General features: G+C 42.9%; 1 protein-coding gene and 1 non-coding gene across 2 annotated transcripts in view; one reads left to right on the top strand and one right to left on the bottom strand.

The window, feature by feature from the left end:
- The window catches only part of FBXW8 (F-box and WD repeat domain containing 8), a 120,882-nt gene that overhangs the window by 3,154 nt on the left and 103,672 nt on the right, over positions 1-14,056 (top strand). Inside the window, exon 2 of the mRNA XM_068562326.1 lies at positions 11,830-11,934. Within this exon, the coding sequence (XP_068418427.1) occupies positions 11,830-11,934 (105 nt within the window). The remainder of the gene's footprint in view (positions 1-11,829; positions 11,935-14,056) is intronic.
- On the bottom strand, positions 6,579-6,683 carry LOC137777090 (U6 spliceosomal RNA). The gene has a single exon (XR_011076418.1). It is a non-coding gene; the product is annotated as a U6 spliceosomal RNA (small nuclear RNA).

The following is a 14,056-nucleotide window of genomic DNA, read 5'->3' as shown; positions in this document are numbered from 1 at the left end:
TATGCCACATCTTACTAATTCTACTGTTGATAGGCATTGTTGATAACTAGTTTGTTGATAGCCAGTTTGGGGCTGTCAGGAATAGTGCTGCTGTGAACATTTTGTACATCTTTTGGAACGTATGTACACACTCTTCTTGGGTATTTGCTTAGGAGTGGAATTGCCGGGTTACAAGATATGTGTATGTTCAGCCTTAGTAGATAATGACCGTTTTCCAAAGTGGTTGTACTGGTTTTTTCACTTTTCATAGTAACTGGAGTATGTGGAATATAGTATTTCACTTTCTTCTTTGCCATAAATATACCACCACCCAACTGAGACTACATATGGCAACTGAATGTGACCCTAGCATGGATGAGATGATAGTGATGAATTGGAAAATGTAAGCTGTGGCTGGGCTAAAAGCGAGAGCCTCTGCCCAGTTCAGCTGCTTGTTGCCGTGTAGGAATGTGGTCCTGGTGTTGCAGAGTCTTTAGGGTTTTTTGCCCCCAAATTGCAATTATGTATTTTTATGTGGGCTCTATCAGTTTTTGCTACAAAAAACCCCCAAAACTTTGGCTTAAGACAACCAAGATTTATTTAGCTCACCATCTTGCAGAGTGGCAGTTGGGCTGGGCATGAGTGGGCTCATGTACCTGTCTGAGGTTAACTCCTGTCAGCGAGGCAGCTCCGCTTCTGGTTGTGTGTGTGTGTCTGGATTATGTGTCTCATCTTCCAGCACGTTAGCCCTGGGTGGACCTTACCAGAGTTATGAGAGCAGCAAAAAGGCAAGTCCCAGCCCCCAAGGGCTTTTGAAGTCTCTGCCTAGGTCATGTTTGTTATTGTCTCATTGACCAAAGCAATTCATATGGCCACACCCAGAGTCAGATACCCAAATGCTTGAACACAGAGAGGCATAAACAAATTAGGGGACTAGTTAATATAACAATCTACCACAAAAACTCTTCCCACTTTTAGTTTTTGTTAATAGAAAACGCCGCCTCTCCTTCGACTAGATTTGCCTTGGGCCATGAGTTTGTGGTCTTTGCCTTATGTCTTCCCAAGAACCCTTTGATCTGTGGGTGACTCCTGAGAAGGAAAATTTAGTTCCATTTGGGGCTCCCCAGAAACTCTGACAGGCTCATCCAGTTGACATGAAAGGGAAATAAAAAGCCGGTACCACATCCTAACACCCCCTCTCCCCTTTTTCCCCACCTTTGGAGCACTCTGCTATACCAGCACATCCTGTTGTATTTTTGGTGCAGTCTCTCTCACTTCAGTTTTCAGTATCATCACTAGAGCAAGAACAACTAGTACGTTAGCAGTCAGGAGTGAAATTGCCTCTTGATGGGTACGTGAACAGCATCGCCTTGTAGTGTCACATGGCCAGGTACAGGCAAGACCTTTGATGGACAAGCCCAGCTGAAATGAAAACTTAGAAATGACGCCCATTGAGCTTCATCTTCTCTTGTGAAACTTTTAGTAATAGTGCTTAGAAACCATCTGTTTTAGGTGGTGAGTTAGGGACACCTAAATCGTCTTCTTGGTATATGGTTGAGATAGTGAAAGAAATGATACAGCCCTGCATAGAATTTTAGAGGCAGTAGGCACTTTGTCTTTTTTGTCTTTTTTCCCTTTCTCAGTAAACTCAGGCTTCTCACAGTTAGTGAAGTATAATTGCAAGTATGCTGCTGCTTTCTTCACTGTGGTGGTTATGAAATCCAGTTGCTCGGTCCCATCTCTATTTAGGTGATGTGTCAGGACTCTGGGCTGCAAGCAGTCAGCACCCAACTCAGACTGGCTTAAAATAAACCAAACTGGAATCTGTTGATTCATGTAACTGAAAATTCCAGGTGTGGTCCTTGTTCTGGGTGGTTTTATGATGTAACTAGAAGTCTCTCCATCTCTTTTTGTCCTCCCCCCACCCCAGTTTTACTGAGATATAATTGACATAGAACACTGACAGGTACAGCACGGTGACTTGACATATGTATATGTTACAAAATGATTACCACAGTAAGTTTAGTTAACATCAGTTACCTCAATAGTTACAAAATTTTTTTTCTCTGTAGAAATCTCTCCATCTCTCAGTCCTGCTTTCCTTTTGTTGGCTTTATGCGTAGCCTTGGCTTTATTCATAGAATTGGCTTTATCCCAATTTGGGATAAAATGGCTGCCAGCAACTCCAGTCTTATATTCTGTCAGCTTAGCATCCCAGGGGAAAGAGAGCATCTGTTTTATGCAGCAGAAGTCATGAACTTAAATTCCCATTGATCCAGACTGGGTCATGGAGCCATCCTCAAACCAGTCACTGACGCAAATTGGCCAGGCCCATATCCACTGCCCACTCATGTTGACTAAGAGTGGGGTCAGCCCCACCTAAGCCATGTTGACTAAGAGTGGGGTGGTTTCCTAAAAGAAAAGAGGGGATGGAGGTTGGGCAGAAACAACAGATGACCACTTTAAGTGGGTGACTGTTTGAAGCAGCACTAACTGTAGCAATGTAAGTGGTTTCTGTTCATCCAACATATTTGTGGGTCATCTGGGTGCCAGGGAATCAGTAGTAAGCAGAATGGACCCAGTCCCTGAGCTCAGAAGCCTAGTCTCGCTTCCTTTAACTGAAAGGGTAGCATTAATGGAACAGGATGGCTCTGGTTACAAGTCCAGGCTTGGAATCGGGCGGACCGGAGTTCAGATGCGGTCTCTGCCGCTGACTGGTTGTCTGACCTTGGGCAGGTCACTTAGCCTGCCTTACTTATCAAATGAGGACCAGGTTAGTATGATCTTGTGTAGAGGCTGGGACATTCTTAGCACCAAGCTGGCTTACAATAAGTAGACAGTAAATTAAAGCTGGTGCTATTATTATCATTAGTATTGCAGAAGAGTTCATTATACTGTCTCACTTCCTCTTTGCTAAAGCTTATCCCTGGTGAGCCTCTTGCTTCAAGCCGCCCCCTGGAATCCCTGGAGGGCAGGGTCTCTTGTCTTCCTCTTGTAACCCCACCTATGGTACTCAGTGCAGTGAGGGCCCCCTCGGCATGTGTGGAATTGAAATAACATGGGCAGAGCTGCTGCTTCCAACAGCAGCCTTATAAGGAGGCTCTATGATGGTTAGAACCCCTGTGAACATTCAGAGAGGTACGATTTGGGTTTTCAGGCCTGATGAAAGGTTTAATACTGTTGGCCAATATTTATTGCTCACTTTGTCAATATTTAATTTGTCAGAGCCTACATCTGTGTTGTCAACAAGGTCAATTTGATGACTTGACTTTCCTCTTTTTTTTAAAGTTAGAAACAAGTAAGGAAACTGACTAATACAAGATGAGAAGGCAACCGAGTCAAATGTGAACTCATGCATTGGCTTACCTGGAGTGACTTTCCTTCCTCTTTCTGTCCTTTGCCTTCCTTTTAAGGCTTAACTTGATTCTTGTTCCTATGTTAACTCTCCCCTCATCCCTCCAGCCCAAGGTTCTCTGCCTTTTCCTTTACTCCAACTAAAACGTTCTCTTGTCAGTGCCGTGCATTTTTTTCCTGTTATGAGTGAGCACATGTCTACTTGGGCACGTTTTGAAATGGTCTCTGTGTACACTAGAACAGCTTGTAACTTAGGACGTCTGTTTGTTGAAAGGTTCTGCTGCTTGAAGCAGCCTGGGCTCCATTCATTCACTCCTCAAGTACTCATTAGGTGGCTTCCTGGTACCAGGTGCTCTTCTAGGCACTGAGGCTACAGCAGTGAACAAGTGAGAAAAAATTCATGCTCTTATAAAGCCCACATTCCGGGCAAGAGGGAGATGGACAATGACCAAATAATTGTCAGGTAATAGATGCCCTGGAGAAGAATAAAGCAGGTGGAAGGGTAGTGTGTATGTGTTGGGGATGGTGCTATCCAAGAGGGCCTTCCTGGGAAGGTCATGCTTATGGAAGAGGTGAGGGAGCAAGTGTGCAGAGATTTGGGGGAGGGCATTCTAGGCAGAGAATGGCAAGTGCAAAGGTTCTGTGGTGGCCAGGGCCAGCTGGCCTCGTGGGCCCATGTGACCTGTGTGGTCACATGGGGCCCCAGGCTTAGAAGCACCCTGTGCTTGGTTTAATGCTCTGTTGTTGCCATCTTGACATTCTTAATATTAAACAAGGGGCCCCTCATTTCCATTTTCCACTGGGCTCTACAAATTATATAGCCAATTCTGATGGTACGAATGTGCTTGGAGTATTTGGGACCCTTGATGTGAAAATCTTTCCACAAACAAACCATACCCACACAGGCCCCTCTGGGACCGGAAGCTTTTGATAAGGGAGCCCCCCCTCCCCCTCCTGACTTCTTTCTGGAGAGAAAAACTGTATCCCAGTTTAGACTAAAAGGGGGCTTTGAAAGCAGAGGTCGTGCCTCCTCTGCCTCCCTAGCTTTCTCCACTGCCCAGCTTCCTGGGGTCGCCGCAGCCCTCGCTGCCCAATCGTTTAGATTGCTCTCTTGTGTCCACCCCTTGCCAGAGTGCCCAGGGGAATTATACCAGTAGGTGGTGAATGATAATTGCTCTTGAAGTGGGAAAGCCCATTACAAAAAATCAAATCCCATGGACGATTAACGTGCATCTACTGTATGCAGTGCGATGTACCTGTTAGATATTGTAGTGTTAAAGTTCAGTTATATCATCCACGTATGCTGTCAACAAAAATTTATTGAATACCTTTTGCTCTTTCTCATAGCGAGGCAGGGGATTAGGTTAAATGTTAAAAGATAAGTTGGCTTTTTGTGGACTGCTTGGGAGCTTAACCACTCTTTACAGCATTGTTGCTTCGGAGAAATGATTTCCAGGTTCTAAATAGCTGGCTTCCTGATGAACTTGGGAATACCTTGGGGGCCTATCTCTATTGCCTTTTGTAGACTCCAGTTTTTATTCCATTTTACGTGACAGTGATTTAGCTCTATAAAAGATTTTAGCTCTTTGAGTGTTGATATCATTTCTTATACATTTGCTAACAGTACCTCCCTCCGCCCAGCACCTGGCATGGACCTGAATTCAGATGGTGTTTTGAACATAAAACACCTTATCTTAAAAATGTATTGTTTTTCTTTGTGAAACTATCACATGGTTATTGTAAAAATATTGAGGAAATTCAGAAGAATAGAAAGACAAAAACAAAAATCTCTTGTAATGTCATTGCTCAGTGGCTACAGCTGTTAACATTTTGGTGGACTTCTGTCATTTTTTTTCTTTTGTATAAATAAGAACGTGTTTTGAGACACATTTCGGAATGTAAATGAATGGCTGTTTATCTTGACAGTGTTTCAGACCTTTTTTTCCCCTAATCAACTAATTTTATTTTTCTTAAAGAAAATGCGGGTGAAACTGGAACTCATCTATTCCTTCTGATTGAGATTGTGTGCGTCTACTCCTTAACAGTATGTAGAAAGTTGAGATAAATTCATGTAGAAAACAGTCTCCTTTCAGTGACAGATTTAGCAGAAATGCTATGTATCTATTGTTTGAACTCAGTTGCTTTTCTTAGTTTCTTAAAACACCATCTAGAGAGATCTTTCGTGTTGTTTGCCCTGGAGATTACACTGGGAACAAACTTTAAGTCAGTTTCTTCACTTTTTACTGATTTGGCTCTTAGTAATTATCCCTTCTTCTACTAAACAAGAGAAGACAGATTAAATTTCTAACAGTAAGGCACAAAACCAGTCCATTTACAGAATTAGTCTTACATTAGCACATAAGAGTACAAATCAGCCTCCCTGGGGATGGATCTATTTGCAATTTCTCTTAGCGTTTTTGGAGTAAGTCCAGTAGACTTTGGGAAAATCTAGTATTCACTGACTTTGAATTAACAAAGTAACATGACCCCTTTGTGGTGGCTTTTTTTTTTTTTTGGCTTGATTGGGTGGGAAAGGATTGATTCTTACATCTTTTGGTAAGTTAGGGTTGTGGTTCTCAACTTTTGGTTTGTATGGGGATTCCTGAGGAAGAGTTGCTTGAGCCCCATCCCTGGGAATTTGGGACATTAGGTCTGAGTGAGACCCTGGGCTTTTGGTTTAAAAAACGCGCGTGCACGCGCACGCACGCACGCACACACACACACCCACCCCCCTCCACAGATGATTTTGATGTATAATACAGGACAAGAGTCACCAATACTGGAGAGAGAATCAATATCTCAACCATTAAAAAAAAAATTAAAACCCAAGTTGTATGTTGTCCAAAGGGTGTCCTTCTTTAAATTTGAAGGAATGTTAATACTTTAAATTTACTGGTCTTCTGTATGGTCTTCTGTAGCATAAATTTGTCCATTCTAAATTATTCTCTAAACATTGTAGTCATACTGACATGTTTATAGTACGACCAAGTTTCCTATATTTCAAGTGTCTCTTTTCTTCTTGGGATATCTTAGTTTCTGAACTGCCAACTTGTCCATTTCCATATTTAAGTTAGTATAGATATAGTTGGTTAATGTGGCCCATAACTTTTAGGGTGGCTGTATGCTTCAAAATAGCCTAGATGGAAGTCTGATAGCACCTTTAATTTTTTTTATTTTTAATTTTTTTTCTATTTAGAGACTGCAGTTAAATTCTTTTTTAACATCTTTATTGGAGTATAATTGCTAAAAATAGGGGACGCTTCATGAATTTGCGTCATCCTTGCACAGGGGCCATGCTAATCTTCTCTGTATCGTTCCAATTTTAGTATATGTGCTGCCGAAGCAAGCGCTAATAGCACCTTTTAGATGGCAGGGTATTTCTCTGCACACTAGTAGCAAGTAGTAGTTTTTGTTTGTTTTTTTTTACTTTGTGAACCAGGGTAGTACCAAATGAGAGTGCTTAGGACCTTCTTGCTGCTACTATTAAGGTATATGTGGTTACTGGGCTGCAGCCTCTGTCCAGGATGTGGCTCCACATCCTTGTCAAATTATGCTGTACCTATAAAAGAATTAGATATTTAACCACAGGATCAAGCATGCTCGTAACTCTCAACCTTTTGTAAGGTGTTCCCCAAGTGATATGTTACTAAAAATAAGAGAGAGAAGTTTATGAGTGAATTACTTAACCTTGAAGCTGCTCTAGTTTTTTGTTTTTTGGTATAATAACATCACTCTAACTTACCTGCATTCCACTGTTGCCTCCTTAGTAGAAAGGGAAGTAGGTTACCTAGACTAATGTCTCTGGAGTTGTGCATAAGAGCCCTTGTGAACGTGCTGAACACAAGACTATTTGGGAATAAAGATTAGATTTTCCGTGAAACAGACTCTGAGATAGAGATTTGCATGCAGGTGGTTTCGTGGGTTGGCCTTTCTGAGGGGTCCCACATAGAGGTCTTTATACTCAGCTGTTGAGTAGTCATTGGATGCACACTGCCCTCGAGGAGGGAGTGTAACCTGGAATGAGGCAGCTTTTTGGCCAATGGCAGTGCCTGGGAAGGGACACAGCTATGAGCCAGTGGCAGGCAGCATTCTGGGCATCTGGGGGGAAAGTGTCATGGATCCAGAGGGGGAATCTGAGTGACCCACCACAGCCTCCACTACAAGAGCCAATGATAGAATGTCTTGCCAGAAAGATTCTAAGGGTGCAACATGAAACTTCAGCATTTGGTCTCCTGACCTTGTGGGTCTACATATTTCTTTTTTTAATAAATTTATTTATTTATTTATTTATTTATTTTTTTTAAATTTTTGGCTGTGTTGGGTCGTCATTGCTGTGGGCAGGCTTTCTCTAGTTGTGGTGAGCAGGGGCTACTCTTCGTTGCAGTGCGTGGGCTTCTCATTGTGGTGGCTTCTCTCGTTGTGGAGCACAGGCTCTAGGCACGCAGGCTTCAGTAGTTGTGGCATGTGGGCTCAGTAGTTGTGGCTTGCGGGCTCCTGAGCGCAGGCTCAGTAGTTGTGGTGCACGGGCTTAGTTGCTCCACGGCATGTGGGATCTTCCCAGGCCAGGTTTCGAACCCGTGTCCCTTGCATTGGCAGGCGGATTCTTAACCACTGCGCCACCAGGGAAGCCCCTACATATTTCTTAAGATGTGGAGATGTGGACCTTCCTTTAGTATGTTGGTTTCTTTTTTTTTTTTTCCTGCCATTCCCAGCCAGTGGTAGCAACAGGGAAGGTCATTTACATAAGAGTTTGGGACTTGATCTGTTTGGGATTGACCATCATTTTGGAGTTTAGATGCAATTCTAAGAGCACAGTGATTTTTTTTTCCCCACTCTTCACACCTTTTATTTTATTATTATTATTTTTAATGTATTTATTGGAGTATAATTGCTTTACATTGTTGTATTAGTTGCTGCTGTATAACAAAGTGAATCACCTATATGTATACATATATCCCCATATCCCCTCCCTTTTGTGCCTCCCTCCCACCCTCCCTATCCCACCCCTCTAGGTGGTCACAAAGCACTGAGCTGATCTCCCTGTGCTATGCGGCTGCTTCCCACTAGCTGTCTATTTTACATTTGGTAGTGTATGTATGTCCATGCCACTCTCTCACTTCGTCCCAGCTTACCCTTCCCCCTCCCCGTGTCCTTAAGTCCACTCTCTACGTCTGCGTCTTTATTCCTGTCCTGCCCCTAAGTTCTTCAGAACCTTTTTTTTTTTTTTTTTTTTTTTAGATTCCATATATATGTGTTAGCATACGGTATTTGTTTTTCTCTTTCTCTTACTTCACTCTGTATGACAGATTCTAGGTCCATCCACCTCACTACAAATAACTCAATTTTGTTTCATTTTATGGCTGAGTAATATTCCATTGTATATATGTGCCACATCTTCTTTATCCATTCATCTGTCGATGGACATTTAGGTTGCTTCCATGTCCTGGCTGTTGTAAATAGTGCTGCAATGAACATTGTGGTACATGACTCTTTTTGAATTATGGTTTTCTCAGGGTGTATGCCCAGTAGTGGGATTGCTGGGTCATATGGTAGTTCTATTTTTAGTTTTTTAAGGAACCTCCATACTGTTCTCCATAGTGGCTGTATCAATTTACATTCCCACCAACAGTGTAGGAGAGTTCCCTTTTGTAAGAGCACAGTGATTTAAAAAAAAGTTTGGCTTTGTGATGTTGGTGTTTACATAATTATAATTCAGTGCTTTGAAGCAGTTGTTGCTCTCCAGAACTTATAAATGATCAAGAACAATCACACCGTGTGTTAACAGTGAGACCAGCATGGCGTCTCTGACTTTGTTGGTGTGGGAGCCCTAATACCCCAGACTGGTCATTCACACCCTGCTGGCTACCTCCTTTTCATCCTCTGTGCACTAGAGCAGATCCGTCTGTAGTTATTACTGTGGTATAACCTTTTTAAATTGATGATTCTTTTTTAAAAGCCCTCTTGGAAAAGCCCTTGTTGTGTGGATACTTTCAGTATTCATATTTCTGAATGACAGCTTCTGCTGTACCATCCCCTTTCCACTGTCATCGACTGTCATGTGCTTATCTCGTGACAAGGGGAGACAACTTTCTGTGTAAACAACAAGCTGACGTGGGGGCTACGTGGAATGTGGACCTAATCAAAAGTATGTGTTGAAGGAAAAAAAGGGACCTGGAATGCCACTCAAGGAAAGAAAATAGTACTATTAACAATCAGTTATTGCATGCTTAGCCTGGATACTTGTGCCAGGCCCTTTCCATGTATTATTTCATTTTATTCTCATAACTGCCCTATGAATAACACAATAGGTGTGTTAGTATCTGTTTCATAGATGAGGAAGCTAAGAATCAGATGCATTTAGCCTGGTCTCGTGGCTAGTCGGGTGGCAGAACTAGGATGATCAGTTGGAATCTGTGCTCTAAACCTCCATGCTCTGCTGCATCCCAGAGGTCATGGGGGCTGGGATGAAGGAGGATGGTGGCAGAGTTTGGAGTATGCTAAGGCAGAGGCGTTATTTTCTAGGATGAGAATAGAGAACTGGCCAACGAACAGGCAAAAGGGAGAAGGCACCTGCCACCAGAATTGTGACTTTTCTGCACCAGCAAAACTAAAAACAGACATGATTTCTCATGCTTCATCGCAGTAGTGTCAAGTGCAGACATCAGTTTTTAGGGAGTCCCGAAGGGACCGATTGAAGAAAGCAATGCTTCTGGCAGCGGGGAGAAAAAAAAAAAAGCTAATTATGAGTTCAGTTTGCATGAGTGCAGACTTTTCTTTGCCTTTATTCTGCTTGTATGAGGACGGGGAACATTCTTCTCTTGTTTCTTTACTGAGTGGATAAGGTAGGCTTCTCCACCTCACCATAGTCAAAAAATCCAAAAGAGTAAGCAGAAGGAAGTCCAGGGCTGTGAATGATAGTCTTGTACTGTGTGCAGCTTTCCTCGATTCCCTCCATAGTTGAGATAAGGAGTCTCAAGTTGGATCTGGGCATAGAGAAAGTGATGCCTCTCTTTTCTTGGTGAGTAAAGCTGATTAGCTGTAGGAGGGGACCTAGCATGACATTAGACAAATGACTTTCCATTATTTTTTTAGGCAAGGACCCCTTTGTCTTCCAGTTACACTTGCAGATTTTTTTCCGTTGTTTTCTGTACAGCCAACAGTTCTGTCCTGATTTAACGTTCCGTTCCTTCTTTACCCACCGAGAACTGTCAACTCTTCCTCTTTTTTCCTCTAGAGATCCTTCTTGGCCTTCATGCTTAGCCTTGCGCTGTTTTTGCAATTGAATACATTACCTCCTTATGCCCTGGATTATCTTTTAGCCCTGAGACTCCTAGATGAATGGAAACATGATTCCAGAAAAATCTTCACCCTGAATCGTGGTAGGGTTTAAGTCAGTGCTCACACTCCCTTAAAAATGCTGATTCTTTTCATGCAGCCTTGCAATATACAACTGTTGTATTTGAGTGGTGAATTAATAATTTGCTTGCAACCAGTAAGTCACTGATGTCAGCCAAAGCTTATTAAAAATGAATTTTATTAAGCACGTTTTGTTGGGTTGAAGAGCGCTGCTTTCCCCAGCTTTACAGGAGCATACACCAAAGTGAGCTTTGGCAGGTGGATTCGGGAACAGGCAGAGGGATACATGTGCACACTTGGCCTTTTTTCTGTTTCACCCTCGTATTTCTTTGTGCTACCAGGATCGTCATGACAGCCTTATCTCTCAAATAAAGCCTGTTACCTCATCCCTAATTGCTTATCCAAAGGCAGGCGAGCTCTAATTTCTCCACATTAATAAATGACACCAAAGAAGAACTGCTCTGTTTGCACTGGCTCACTCAGGTTAAGCAGCACAAGCCCCCGGGTGCATTAGGAAACCTTGTGCTTCTCCTGTGGCCACGGGGAGCCAGTCTCACCTTGCTCAAGAGCAGCACTTCATTTGTTTACTCTTTGCTCACATTCACAGGCCCGTCCCCCTCTTCCTGATGAAAACACTGCAGTGACCTAGGTCAGCCTTTCTTCGCTGTGGGCACTCACCCCCCTCCAAGTTGGGGGCTAGTAGCAGTTGTCCTGGAAGGACCAGTGGCCTCCCTGATCCTAAGGCTCTTTCTTGACTGCCTACCACTCACCTTTCCTTAGAAGCTGAGAGGTTTTCCACAAACCTTTGCATTGATTCCCGTGGCACACCCCAGGTTGTGAGATGGCACCCCTGCTTCTCCTTTTTGAAGCATTACGGGAAATGGTCTTGTGGAGCTTATAAGTGAATGTAAGGAGGGTGAGCTTGTGGGGGCCGGAGAATTGAGAGTAGCTGTCAGGCTCTGAATGAGTTCTGTGACTGTGCTCTGCGGAATAGTGAGAATGCTTTGCTCCTCCTGGGAATCAGCATCGTCCCTCTTGTCACCACTTAAGGCTATTGCTGGTCATTTAAAGGACCTGTAAATTTGAACATTTTCATATCTCAGAATCTTAAGCTTATTTCTTTTCTTTTTTCCTCCTCAGAATGAAGTGGATGACGTGCCCTTCTTTGATATCCAACTGCCTTACGAGTTGGCAATCAATATATTTCAGTATCTGGACAGAAAAGAACTAGGAAGGTGCGCGCAGGTAAGCTGTCATTAACGGATGGTCAGGATTTACCTACATGTGTAATTCAAGTATGGGAAGCTCCTCCATAGCAGAAATTTACTTTACAGAATGACAGACTTTAAAGAATTTATGAGCTGGATAGCAGCTTTACTTGAAGGAAAGCGACCTTGAACTTAAACGATTATGTTCCACATCACCATGTCGTGTTTATCTTTTTGTGACCGTCTGTCCCAGAGCTGTGTTCCTCCTGCAGTCTGAGTTATGGCTGACCCGTGGCAGCGTGCTCAAGGCTGACAAGGTTGTACTTGCCTTTACTGAGATCGCCAGACCTGTTAATGTCCTCACCGTTTCTAATGCAAAGATGCAAGGCCTTGGTTCAGTCAAGCCAGTCGTTAGGTTGGGAGCTGAGGATCAGCCTGGGGACAAAACAGTGAAGTCATGTTCCACTGTATAATCCAAATTACCCTTCAAACACCAGAATTCCACTCAGTGAGGCGAGAGGCATGTGAGAGCTGAGATCCGCCGAGGGAACTGCAGATCGGCGTCACCCATCTCACGCCTACTCTGGGGCACGTGCCCATGGCGTGGAATGGTGGGAGATACAGTCTAGGCTGGACTTTATTGTGTGCATGAATCGCAGGGGATCTTGATAAAATGCTAATTCGGATTCAGGAGGTCTGGGGTGTGGCCCAATGATCTGCATTTCTGCCAGGTGATGCCAGTGTGGCTTTGGCCATGCTTTAAGAGGCAAGCGTTTATATCGTTAAAGTTAGTCTGTTATCCTCTTCCTTTTGGTGAAGAATGTCTGATTTCTCATAAGTTAAATGTGTATGTGATCGCTGACCACTTGGCTTTTCATGGACAACTGTGTTCCCCAGAAGGCACTGGGGTATCCGTTGCCAAAGAAGTAATTTGTTTAGTGGTTACTGTTTCCCATCCCTGGATCCTGTAATGCATTTGATACAAGTTGCTGTACCTTCAGGAGAAAGAGTTCGGTGAAATTGAGTGGTAGGAGAACTATACAATAAGAATCCGAAACACCACCATGAATATGAAGTTAAAAATATCAAGGCAGTTTGAGGGTGGTGAAAACTGTAGACAAACTTAGACTCTAGAGCTGTTTAACTCCATGGCAGTTCAGTGAAATGACACAAAATACAGGACAATTTAGAGAGTTTCTGGTTTTACTCTATTCCCCTATTATGGTTTTACCCTATTATGAAGCATTTTGCTTAATCAAAATTATTTTTCTACTTAAATATGAATTTGAGAAAGTGTTCAGTATTTTTGATTGCCACAGCATCAGTTAACGGGGGGGGGGGGGTATTGGCAAATATTTTTTGATGCAGGGTGTGGAAATCTTTCGGAAGAAACTATGCAGAGGCTAAAATTCACAAAATAAAAATGTTTGAAGTGTAAACCATGCTCAGAGCCTACTGACTGCATTAAGTAAGAGTACCTACATTGTCTTCTTCTTTGCCTTGGAAATTGGATTTGTTATATTCTAACTTTACACATTGGCCCTGTTCCCAAGAGTTGAAAACAAGGGTGTAGCTAAACGAGTCTAGCTCCTGGATTTCAGCCTGATGCTGTTAGCCAAAGTCTTGGAATAGGGTCTAATAGCTAGCTTTCCACAAAGTCAGCCTGAGATGATAAAATCTTCATTCTTGATAGGGAGCTGCTGTTTAAGGAATCATTTCTTTTTACATTGCTTTTGCTCTCCTGCTTTGTAGAGGGCCATGTGGCTTTCACATCTGCTGCTGGTTTTCTCATCCAGAGAGTTTCTCAGTGAAAGATAGGATCTGGTGGAAGAAGAAATCCCCCTTTTGGTACAGTGGGGCTGCATTCCAGGGTAGATTGGTTATGCTGGTGAGATTATTCTGCAGGTGTGAACAGTTTAATTTGCAACACAGTAGTCCAATTGTGCACCAGAATTCTTCCCTCTTGGGCCAGGTGGATTTGGGTTTTTGTGGTTGAACCTAATTTTTAGAGCACATGTATAAGAATAGAAAATATCCTTAAACAGAACCCCTGAGGTGGCTCTGATCTTCTAAGCCAGGATTTTTTTCGTAGAGCTTTTGCACAAAGATGACGATGGATGGCCAGTAGTTTGTGACTTGGCTTTGTTTTTCTCAAGCAT

This window comes from Eschrichtius robustus, chromosome 14, assembly GCF_028021215.1.
Source record: "Eschrichtius robustus isolate mEscRob2 chromosome 14, mEscRob2.pri, whole genome shotgun sequence".
Taxonomy (NCBI): Eukaryota; Metazoa; Chordata; class Mammalia; order Artiodactyla; family Eschrichtiidae; genus Eschrichtius; species Eschrichtius robustus.
Note: the sequence above shows the minus strand (reverse complement) of the source record. Positions and strands in the feature narration are given on the sequence as shown.